At 33.4% G+C, this 12,490-nt stretch overlaps 1 protein-coding gene across 1 annotated transcript in view; it reads right to left on the bottom strand.

The window, feature by feature from the left end:
* Positions 1-12,490, bottom strand: part of LOC118199529 (phospholipid-transporting ATPase ABCA3-like) — a 384,844-nt gene that overhangs the window by 295,227 nt on the left and 77,127 nt on the right. The window contains exon 8 of the mRNA XM_085817060.1: positions 6,437-6,618. Within this exon, the coding sequence (XP_085673186.1) occupies positions 6,437-6,618 (182 nt within the window). The remainder of the gene's footprint in view (positions 1-6,436; positions 6,619-12,490) is intronic.

Raw genomic sequence — 12,490 nt, 5'->3', positions numbered from 1 at the left:
TAACCTTAAGGTAGATGTTTAGAATTTCCTATTCAAAATTTCCCAAGATATCCATGAATTTATATGTTGGCACATTTTCAAATTTGGCATATTTGTTATAAACAATAATAAAGCCAAATGTGGTTTACACACGTGCTGGAATTATTTGAAAGAATGAATGATGCAATATGTTTGAATATGTTTCTACCTTTTTTTCCGCTTGTGCAAAATGAAAGTGAAAAGAAACAGATAACCATAAATTAAGAATTTTGCGAGGTAAATTATTTTTGGCACAAACGGAAAAATTGGAGCAAAACAAATTTCAAAATTTCTCACTTAATTTTTATAAAATTTGACATTTAGGCAAAATTGGAATCGAAGAATCAAAATGTTGGAAAAAAATGGGTACCTCACTTCAGAAAAAATCTGATTTTGCATAGAAATTGAATATATACTCTAAGTTGCGCTTTCAAGACAAGGAAAACTCAAGTTAAATTTCGTCAATCAGCAGAGTAGAACTGATGAAATAGAACTATACCCCCCTTTTTTTGTGCTCATAAGAAAAAATACTTTTTACCTCATTACATCAAAATAAAGTTAAAACTATTGAATAGACAAGAGATAAAGATGAAATGAAGAAAAAGTATTGTTGGTTCTCAAATTCAGGAATTAAGGAGCGATCCTGAAATTGAAAGTACATTATATAAGATATTAAAGTCTTTTAAAACAATTCGCTATTATGAACATTTTAGCTAATCAAAAAGCAGAAAATTATGCACAAATAATTACCGAGGATTTAAAAATTTTTAAAACATTGGGAAGCAATATGCAGCTTACAGTTCCTTTTTGCTCTCTTATCTTTAATTCCTCTTCCCAGAACTTAGGAGCTGTAAATGACAAGTACGAAGAACATTTCCATCAGGATGTAGTTGCGTGTAAAATGAAAACATGTTGTAAAGAAAAATGTCAATCCAAAAAATTATTACAATTGGATCAACAGTAAGATATTGGGAAGGGAGGAGTGAGGGACAGAAGAAAGTTTTCTAAGCTAAGAAGCACTTATTTTAATGACTTGAAAAAGTTCTTTATTTGATTCACGGTGGAGGTGCTTGTGCCAGGGTGCCTGGGCCGAAGGCCTTACCCCTGATTGAACACTGGTGTTTCTTTCAATGTTGTATGACATAAGTTAAAAGCAAAGTTCTAATCATTGGTGTAGGTTGAATTTAGAATGTGGTACATAAGAAATTAGTAATAAGTGGGTGAAACCAAATCGAAAAGTGAAAATGCCAAGGCATCTGTCGAGCTGATGACATGAAATACTGTAAGAGATCTTAATGAATACATAAAGGATAGTACAAGTACTTGGTGAATTGTTAATTATTTAAAAGATGAACTAAACTATAATCTGACACTGGTAAAAGTAATTAAAAGAGGAAACACTAGCATTAAAAGTGAATAAACTAAGAGGGGAACCATGAGCCAGCCGACTGGTGGAAAGAAATTTTTTAAGATAGCATAACATATAAATAAAAACTCAAAGGTGAAAATACAGAATTATTATTTTTAAATTGAATTAACTTACTGAGTTAATGTACAACTCATCACATCATAAGATATAGTATTTTGGGGATTTAGATATTACTCGTTAGTAGTATTTTGCATAAATATTTCTTCAAATAAATTGAATAATAAAAAGATTTTATCTATCGAATTCTCTCTTGATTGTATTTCTGGTAACTTGTCACTGATTTTCTGAATTATTTTGGCTACTGAAATACCCTTAAATGGATTTCCTATTTCCTTTAGAAGTTTGAGAACTTCTACTAGAGAGCCTATGTTTAAGTTACTGGTGTTAGCACTGCGAATTTCAGCACTGTTTGTGTTGACTGGGTGTCTGTTGATCATATTTCCACTAGCAACGTTTGCATTGGGAAACTCATTAGTACGGGATCTATTAGTTTGCAGTAAAATTTATATCTGAACTAGAGTTAGTTTTGTTGACTTTTGGAAATTTAGGACAACCCCTGAAATTGGTGGTGTGTCCTACTTCTAAGCAGTTACAACACCTTACTACCTCAATCCTTTTAGCAGAACAATCCGAAGTTCTATGTGACAGCACATTTCATGCAACGAGGTTGCAGTTTACAGTTCTCGGAATTGTGGTGGAAATACTGACAGTTATAACACTGTACCACACTCCCATTAATTTTATACTCAACAAATTCCACATAGAAAAGTAATAAATGTGTTATATCATAAATTTTCTCTACATCTGGAGCTTTTTCTATCTGAACTTGGAAGAAAGGCATGGGAGCCTTCGTTCTCAATTTATGCATTTGTGCTACTTTCCTTACTTTAAATCCCATGCAACTGAGTTCTTGTTTGATATCATCAATGCGACAATCAATCAGAAGGCCTCTGACTACAACTTTAATGAGATGGTCATACTCTTTTGTGATGAGATAATAATCAATTTTATGTCAGTTCAGATAATCAGTTATGCCTCTAAGGTTATCTTCTGCTATTGGGAAGATTTTCAAAAATTCCTCCCAAACCTCGCCCGTGAAATTTAAACCAGTATCTTGCCTCATATTTTTTATGAAGTCAGAGTATTTAATTTGAAGTTTGGCCATTATGGGCTTAATTTTTGGAGCAACATTAACAACGTTTTCAACTTCCATATATTTTCGTAATTATCAGTAACATCTTTAGTTAATCTTCAAATTTATTATTTAGAGGGATTTCTATGTTATTCTTTATAACTTTAGATGGTTTGGCCGTTTTTCTTTATTTGTTTAAATGTTGATCTTAAACCTAAGTACTAAATTCCAAAGATTTTCAGCCTTCCATTTAAAAAATTGTTTGCAATAAATTTTTTCATAGATACAGCAGCAAATTTGAAAATTTCATTAATATAACCATTTTAGGTATTTTCTGATAGTTGTTTCAATAAAATATTTTGAATATTTTTTCTAAAATGTTTAATTGAGCTCCAGTCATTACATTTTTGATTAAAGAAGTTCTAAATATTAATGAAATAGATAAACATTTGGAGGATATTTATGGTGATTCCTATCCTTCATATTTTACAATGAAAGAATGGGCAAAACAATTTGACAGGGTGCGAATCCATTGAAGATGATCATAAAGACCCATCACTGGAGGCATTAACATCAGAAAATATTGCTCTCATAGGAAGAAATACTGAATGACAGCAGGTTAAAAGACAAGAAGATAGCACCATGATTTGGTCTCTCTAAAGCAACTTTTGGTGCATTTTATATGAGCATCTTTTTGAAATAGATGCCTTGCTTTCAATGAGTGATTCAAAACAAGAGAATGATGATTATCATAGAAGAGGTTGCAAGTTTACAAGCCTTCTGCAAGAGCTGCACAGTGAAATTAAACAGAAAAGAAGCTAATATTTTTCAAGATACTGCTATATTTCAAATAGCTGTCATTGTCAAAGAAGCAATTAAGAAAATGCTATTTCCAGAGGCTGATTTTTCTTCTTAATTACCAGATTTAGCTGAAATCAACTATTATCAGTTCTCTAAATTCATATCTAAGCTTTATGAAGGAATATTTAATGATGACGATGAAAAAAAATAACAGTTATTGAATATTTTGTTAAAAAATTATTAGATTACTTCTTTTTTTAAAGAACTGCTAACTGAAAGATGTGAAAAAAGTCCCAAGGCAGAGTGTTGGGGGGGGGAACTGATTTTATCTTATACATTTAAAATCACAAAGTTTCTTAAAATAAAGCGTAGAATTTTACAAAAATGATCTAGACACTGTGCTTTGAAAATTCTCTAATAATAATAACTTAAATTTTTTTATGCTCTCTACAGATTCTGAGTCCTGATAACTACAATATCCATTATGCTCTAATTAGTTTAAAATTAAGTTTCTTACCTTTATATAAAAAATTCAGAGACATATGCTTAAAACACACACACAAAAAGGCCAATTATTAATTTAATGGTAATGATGCTTTATTCATGATGAAACCATCAACAATCTAAATAAAGAACTCCTGTTTTGAGCATTTTCAGTCAATCTGTTCTCAAAGGTCTTAAATTTAAATCAAGACTAGGCATTAAAAATGCAAAGCCAGATAAATTTGTTCTTAACCATGTCTACTAATTTTGCATATAAATATATGAATTTTTTCCTATCTAACTAATTAACTAATTATAGTGTAATACTTTACCTGGTTTAGGTTAGGTTATTTGAAAGCTACAAAACCTATCTGCCTTAGAGGAGAGACATCTTCATGGAGAACTCTCTGAGGGGAACTGGCTAGTAGCCATGTTACATAAGGGAAAAATCATGAAAACCAAACAAGCAGCCAGTCCATTCATCTGGGACTGAGCATAAACCAGGTTGAACTATTAGTATTCAGAGATCTTAACTACTTGGCCACAGGTGGGTGAAATATTTTAACATTTTATTCAATAAAGATCATGCAAAAATGTATGGTAAATTACTTCACAAATGTGTCCTTCCCATAAAGCTGAAACTGTTCATTCTGCATCTGATTTTCATAAAATTTGTAAAAACAAGAACATGTGCAAGATCAATATTTCAGCAAAAAGATATCTGGTTAGCTATTTTGAATACCTGATATACCAGAACCTATACTATTATTAAATGAAACAAGAAATTTCATCCCTCTTTCATCTAATATTTTAAAGGTGTTTTACAGAATAGATTTCACTATGTATATATTTTAATTACTTTCGATTTCTGTGTTAAAAAAATTAGTTATGTTTCAACTTATGAAGAAAAACGAAAATTGTGTTAAAATGCATTTAATCTTTTTGCTGATATTTAAAAAAGTTACTATTTCACATTTTGATGAGCCATTACTAATTTTAAAATATCCCTTTTAGAATCTTTCTCCTAATTTTTTTAATCCAATTGTGAAATTACAGTTACTTTCATAAATTCATTTAGTTTTCTAATAGCATAAGATTTCTCCCCATGTGTATTTTAAGATAAGTTTTAATAAATTTTAGCATCAAACACCACAAACAATTTTACACTTTATTTATTAAATTCAATAAGTAATTATTGACAAATTAGACACAATTCTCTCTAAGATTTCATATTACCCACCCCTAAATTCTAATTATTTCGCAAAAAAATTTGTTTTACGCATGATTTTGCTATCCACTGCAAATATATTGAAAACAGAGAAGGTTGCTAAAATCACGATTTTTTAAGCATAAAATTGCACTTTTTCCCTTAAATAAAAGACTTTAAAATGCCCGATTTTTTTTTTTTTTTTTTTTTTTTTTAGTAAAAGATTAAATCCATCATCGTCAACAAGCTTAAGATTTTAAATGATAATGAATCAGATAGTCAAAGAGAAACTGGAATTAACTAAATGTATTCTTACACAAGCAGATAGATAGAACACCTTTACTTTCTTAACCTTAACTTAGCCTCACACATCTAAGAATATTTTTTAGTAACACTTCTGAATAATTATGTATGTATATGTGCATCTTGAAATATATCCAAATTATTAAGGATATATTAAGAATACAGGTATAAAACAGTAGGGACATTTTGGAATTAAAAATCAAGAAAATACCCCTTTTTGATGGCATTTTTGAGAACTTTGGGCTTTCTAGAACCAGAACCTTAAGATCGTTTGAAGATTAATTAAATGCACTAAAAAATAAAACATAAATTTTCAACTAACTAAAAATAACTAAAAATAAAATTGTAGGACTTAAGCAAAATAATATATTGGAACAATAAGAGAATTTTAAGGGACGACAAAACTGTTAGCATAGAAATAACAGAAATAAAGATGATTGCAAATGAGTTATTTAAATTTTTCTTTTAGAACATTTTATTAGTCACATAAGGCAAAGAATAGCACAACAGCTAAAAGGTTATTTTTACTGTTTTAATGTATTCAACTGAAACAGCTTGAAAGAATTGGGAGTACTGAAATAAAAAGGCACATCAAATGTTGGAAAAGAGAAATTTAACTCGATTGCAATCATCTTTATTTCTGTTATTTCTATGCTAACAGTTTTGTTGTCCCCTAAAATTCTCTTTACCATTTTAAATTCAAAGAAATAAGATAATTTATAGGGATTTTAAGCAAAAATTTTAGATTTTTTTTATAAACATATTTGACAGATTTATAATTAATAGTAGATATAAATTAGTATTGTAATTGCGGTAAGTTACTTAGATTCTCTATCACCAGTGTATGGAAATATTAAATCTGATTCCTCAGTTTGCACAAAAAGGGGGAAAAAAAAAAAAAAAAAAGAGAAGAGAAGATAAAGCTTTTCCATCATGGCATAATAAAAAATATTTCACAGATTAATTGGTTGAAGGGGATTAGTTGAGATAATGTGTTAAAACACAATGGTTAAGTATTTAAATTATTACTTTACTTCAGAAATATGAAGTACAATCAACATACACTAAATGGAAAATACCATGGCTGGGGAACCTCATGTTTCTCAGGAAATATTCCTTCAAAATACCACATCAAAGCAAAATAAAAGACTGTGTTAGCTATGAAAATCCATAATATTGTACCCATTCCTAATCCAATACTAGATGGAGCAGCTGTCTTCATTTTTCCCCACTGGAGACCGCTACCTAAACAAACATATAAAGGAGTTAAAACATAAGGACAAAATATATATTAAAGTACTTTTACAAATTTAGTTGAAAAATTCAGTGATGTAAAGAGTGAATTTAAAAAATCATCAAATTGTCAAAAAGACAAATTAAAGTTTTCCTTCTGATATTTTACATAAATTGAAATGCAATGAAAAGTAATCCACATTTAATAAGAAAATAATATCTTTTACATATGTCTTCTTGAGTATATATTTTTATGCTTATTTGTTCGTATTTTCATTTCTATGTCTATTGTTTTCATTTATTTATTAATTTATTTAGTGATTTTAATGATAATTTTTATGCATTTTGTAAAATATTGAAAATCGACATTGAAAATGCAACACCAAAAAGGAGTGGTCAGAAAGTGATGAAATTTGGAAAAAAGACAGAGACAGCAAGCAGCAATAAGTGATCTTCATTTCAAAATGATATTCATAATACAGAGCGAGAATGGCATCAACTCAGTAGGATGTAGGACCACTGAGGACAGCGATGCACGAAGAAACACGTCTAGGCATAGAGTCAATAAGAGTATGGATGGTGTTCTGAGGGATGGCTCTCCATTCCCTTTCAACCATTTGCCACAGTTCGTCTTCTGAACGAGGCAGGGGCAGAGTCTGCAAATGGCATCCAATCACATCCCACACATGTTCGACTGGTGACATGTCAGGAGAGTACGGTGCCAGGGAAGCATCTGTATACCTTGCAGAGCATGTTGGCAGATGCGAGCACTGTGTGGTCGGGCGTTATCCTGTTGAAAAATTGCATTAGGCAGCCCCTGAAGGTAGGGGATTACCACCGGCCGCAGTACATCATCCAAGTATCGTTGGGCCGTCATAATGCCCTGAATACGAACTAGAGGTGACCCGGAATCGTAGGCAATAACGCCTTGGATAAGCAGAAGCGTGACTCCTCTCAGAATACGATATTTCGCCATTCTGTCATCCACATCGCTCCAGTCTGGCACCATTCTAAACGTTGGCGTCTATGCTGTGGGGTCAATGGCAGTCTTCTTAACGGACGCCATGAGTGCAGGCCACGTTCAACCAATCAATGGGAAATGATTCTGGTCGACACAAGGCCATTCAGGGTATCTTGCAAATGCTGCAGAATCACAGTACAAGTGACTTGCGGAACCATCACAGCTTGTCGGCGGATGTGTCGATCCACGCGTGCTGACGTCATTCTGGTTGCACCTGCATCCCGCCTTTTCCCACATTTCCTTGTTCCAACCATGTTCGCCATAGCTGATGCACTGTGCTCGCATCCATGTGGGTATCAGCTGCGATTTGACGTAAGGACCAACCCACCCTTCTCAGTCCGATCATCATACCCCTCATAAAATCGTCTATCTGTTGGAAGTGCCTTCGCTGACGGTGGCCTGGTATTCTCTCCTATTACACGTATCCTCCGGGACAAAACCCAACTTTCTTCAATAATTCATCTGGCAGGAATAACGACACAAATGTTGCCCATTCTGCACGTTCCTTCCCTTATATCTTACTTCACATGTGTCGGAGAGGTGCGCATTTCACATCATTCCCATAACTCAGTGACGTGCGTCTACTCTAAAATTTGCATAAATATCTGACCACTCCTTCTTGGTGCTGTATTTTCAATGTCAAGCAGTGTATTTTATTTGAAGCCATATTTTTTTAATCTATATGTTTAATTCATATATTTGTACAGTAAATTCAGTTGATGTTAGAATTATAAAGACAACTTAAAGAGAACTGAAGAAATAAGCTGAAGACCTCTTACAGAGCCTTGATAATAATTTTTATCACCAAGTTTTGGTGATTTTTCACTACATTCTAGAAGTTTCTAGAAACATGTTTCTGAGGCTCTAGGAGTCTTTCTCTAGTCATGCTCTCCTTGAGTAATACCATACACAGGAGACAGCAAGGAAGCCAGTTCACGTGAGAACTGAGCTTCAGTGGCCAGATCTTAATCCATATTAAAATGGTATGCTACTGAGCTTATTACTCAGCAATTATTGCTTTAGACATTGCTCTTTTGGCAAATTTGTTAAGTACAATATCACTCACATGTTCAGGAGAAATTTAGCTTATCTCTATGTACTTTTGGAGCCATATTTAATATTTATCATATCCATAAAACTATTTTTAACATTAAGCTTAAACAAGCTTCATGCTTTGCTGTACATCCGTCTTGATAATTTAAAGAGATTTTATAAAAGTCACTGCATGCACCTATAGATATATTTCAGGCATCAAAAATCAACTGAAATGAAATTATTTTCTTAGTACCAATATTCTTTTTTATATCTTCTTGTTATCTTTTATTCTGAAGAAAAGAATGCATACTCTGCTTGCAACTCAAAACACAAATTCCTGAAATGACAAGTTTATGTGCAAAAAGATGTTACTTAAAGCAAAATATGCTCTGGTTAGATTTAAATTTAGAATTTAGATATATAAATGGTGAGCATTCTAAAATTCAGGGTTCGTAGCCACATTTTAGTTAAAAAAATAAGCACCTATAAGCACATTTTAAGGAAAAAATAAGCACCTGTCTAATTACATTTATAACGTTGCGCGCCTCCAACTTGCACGCAACCAAGAGGTGACTGTGAAAACTTGTATAAAAGATAGAGCCTTGTGAAGGGTTTAAGTCCCTTCTTATTCAACGTAATAAATTACAATTGCGTGCTCTTGACGCTCACAGACTGTGCCAACTTGACAGTCAAATAAAAATAATAACCTAAAAAGAAAGTAAAGACAAGATTCTAACTACGAGGCTCTCTAAAATAACTAATTCACCGCGTTTTACAATACCGCTGCTAATTCAGCAGACTTGAAGCTCACTGGAACGATTACCACTAGTTCCCGCCAAGCACATAGGCCGCAACGCGGGGTTCTTCAATTCTCGCTAACTACCTCCGCGCTCGTGCAGTAAGAATATCACACACCGAACTTGTTTCCTTCTATTTAAATCATAATACTTCCGCTGATAATTTGAATCCTTGCGCGTTCTACTAAAATTTACATATTCTGGCATTGGCAGTTCCAGGGGAAAGTAAGGCTTGACAGGAAAGATAGTTTAAACTTAAAATAAATGTTAGTTAAAATAAATATAAACCCTACATTTGCCGCTGCCAGAATTTGGAAAACTTGGAAGCAGGTCCTACAAATGACCTGTTGTAAGTTTCTCTAATTCTGAACTAACTGGCGAGAACCTCGTTTACACAAAAAAATCTTATGTAACAAATTGTATTCTGTTGCTCGTTTTAACTCTCTCTTCTTACAGCAATTTTTCCTGGACTTCATCAATCAATCTTGGTCTTTCCTTCCAGCATCTGGAAGGAATAAGTATCAGTATCTTTCTAAATACATTATAATTTACAGTTTCTTGACACAATAAATTTTTGTTTTTAAACGATTCGTTTTTCTTACTTATTGCTTAATTCACATTCATTCAATTTTTCAAGCATTAATTTAACTTTACCCTGGCTCTCCACCATGTGTGGTGTCAAACGGGAATATTCGTGTTTTAGTCTTACAACACTTCCCCTAACCACCATGATTTGTTAGAATTCAACGACCAATTAGACACACCTTACTCGACATTCTACCACTCAATGAGCTACTTTAATAGTCTTAAAAATTCAAATGTAGGTGGAGAACCCTACAAAACACATTCATTCTAACTTCCCCCTCATTCATCTTTAAACATGCAGGCTTTCGCTCTAAAGCATGACTTTATCTACAATTTAATACTTAAATTTTGACTTCATTGCTTTTAAGCATTCACTTTTAGCATCTACAATTTTATGCTTCTAGACTAAATTCTACTTTTACATAACTTTCAAGTATTTACGTACATTTACAAAATTTTAATACATATGATTTTTACAATTTACCATAAAATGAATAAGAGAAAATAAATTTTTACTTTACTCATTCTTCGCCAAGCTGGCGGCACTGAAAGTAAAATTCTTATTAATACAAGAATACGAAGTTATTTTTATCTTCGGCCAAATTTTGGCTTTAACATAACAGAATTAGTCTTTCGACCAACAGAAAATGCTTGTTTTTAGCTTTTACACTTAAAGAAAATAATACTTTTGCCTTAGCTAAATAAAGTAAAACAAAACTAAGTCTCAACCGAGACATATTGACTTTCGTCAAAACATAGAACTTCGTACTTATGCATAACATTTCGGAACAAAAGAGAAAAAAAAATTTATAGAAGGTTTTAACTTATCTTTGAGTTTTCGATGCTTGAAACTCCGTCATTCGTTTTTGGCAGAATTGGTCCCAAGTTAGAGGTTTCATGGATGTTAATCTTCTCCTTACTGCCCTCCGCGTGTCGTCCACCTGACTTTTTCTTTTGCGTCCTCTACATGCTGGCCTCTTGACGGAGTAATCGTCTGGTTGTTGGCCTTTCCGTTTCTCCCTGGGACGGCTGGTCTTGATGTCCTCCGGTCTGGAGTCCATCTTGAATTTCTTCTGTTCCTCGTATTTTTGTGCCTCCTGTTGGCGTTTCAGTTTCCGGAACGGCGGCCTTGCTGGCACCTGACTCTGTGGCCGTGTGCGCGTTCTCCTTGATGTGTAATTTCTCCTGCTATCCTTTGTAGGTGGTGTTTTTCTCTTTACCATGGTTTCTTTACCCAGTGCATCTGTATTTTTGTTTTTCTTAAACGCCGGAGTTTGAAAATTATTTTTTCTTTTTGATACCGACGTCCGGGTTGTAGAAGGGCTAGGTCTCTCTTCAGTTCTCTGTTTCTTCGGTGGTGGAATAGTCGTTGTCTCTGGCCCTTCTATTTCGTTTAGACTTGAGTCCTGCAAGAAACTTTTAAGGATTTCAAAATCATTTGGATTATAGTATTTTTTCACCTGGTCGGGACTTGCTTTACAGATTTCCCCTCTCTCGTTCTTAAGATATAAGACTACTCCTTTGATTTCCTGAATTACATAGGGGCCTTCAAACTTTGCCATAAAATTGTCTGGGGCACTTGATAGAGAAAATTTCCGCTTCAATACTTTATCCCCAATTTTAAAATCTGCTTCACGGCGTTTTCTATCGTAATATAGTTTCTGCCTATTTCTTGCCGTATCCGAGGTTTTAAGCGCCTGATCAATCAACTTTTGCACATCTCTTTGTTTAAACTCCTGCTCTCTTTGTTGCACAAAGAATAATTTATCTAAAGGCGTAATTAACTTTCTGCCTAAAAATAATTCTGCTGGAGTTTTTCCCGTAGTATCATGATGTGCCGTTCTTAAAGCATAAGCTAATTCATTTATGTAGCCATCCCAGCGCTTGTGATGTGCGCTCACGTAACTGTGAATTATTTTTACTATGTTTTTATTAACTCTTTCTGCTATGTTAGCCTGTGGTCTATACGGAACCATTTTGATATGGCGTATGCCAAGTCCATTGCATATGTTTTCAAATATTTGACTAATGAATTGTTTTCCGTTATCGCTAATGACTTTTATCGGTGCACCGTATTTTAAAATGTATCTGTGTAAGAATGCATCTGCGACTGTTTTGGCTGACGCACGTTTAAGTGGAACAATTTCTATCCATTTTGAAAAATGATCTACTATTACTAAAAGAAAACGATTTTTATTTAACTCGCTCTGGGGGAAGGGACCAAGGAGATCTATGCCTAAAATTTCATTCGGAAATGTAGCGCGAATGCTATTTAAGTACCCGGCCGGGCTGTAATTAATATCATTTATTAACTGACATTGATTGCAGGACCTGACATACGCCGTTACTATTTTGTATAATTGCGGGGAATATACCGCCTCGCGTACCCTTTTTATAGTCTTTCTGACCCCGAGGTGGCCCGCTGTTTTTTCTTCGTGCAACTCCT

The sequence above is a fragment of the Stegodyphus dumicola genome, chromosome 5 (genome assembly GCF_044657685.1).
Source record: "Stegodyphus dumicola isolate Sdum_Otavi_A_Nest chromosome 5, ASM4465768v1".
Classification (NCBI taxonomy): Eukaryota; Metazoa; Arthropoda; class Arachnida; order Araneae; family Eresidae; genus Stegodyphus; species Stegodyphus dumicola.
Note: the sequence above shows the minus strand (reverse complement) of the source record. Positions and strands in the feature narration are given on the sequence as shown.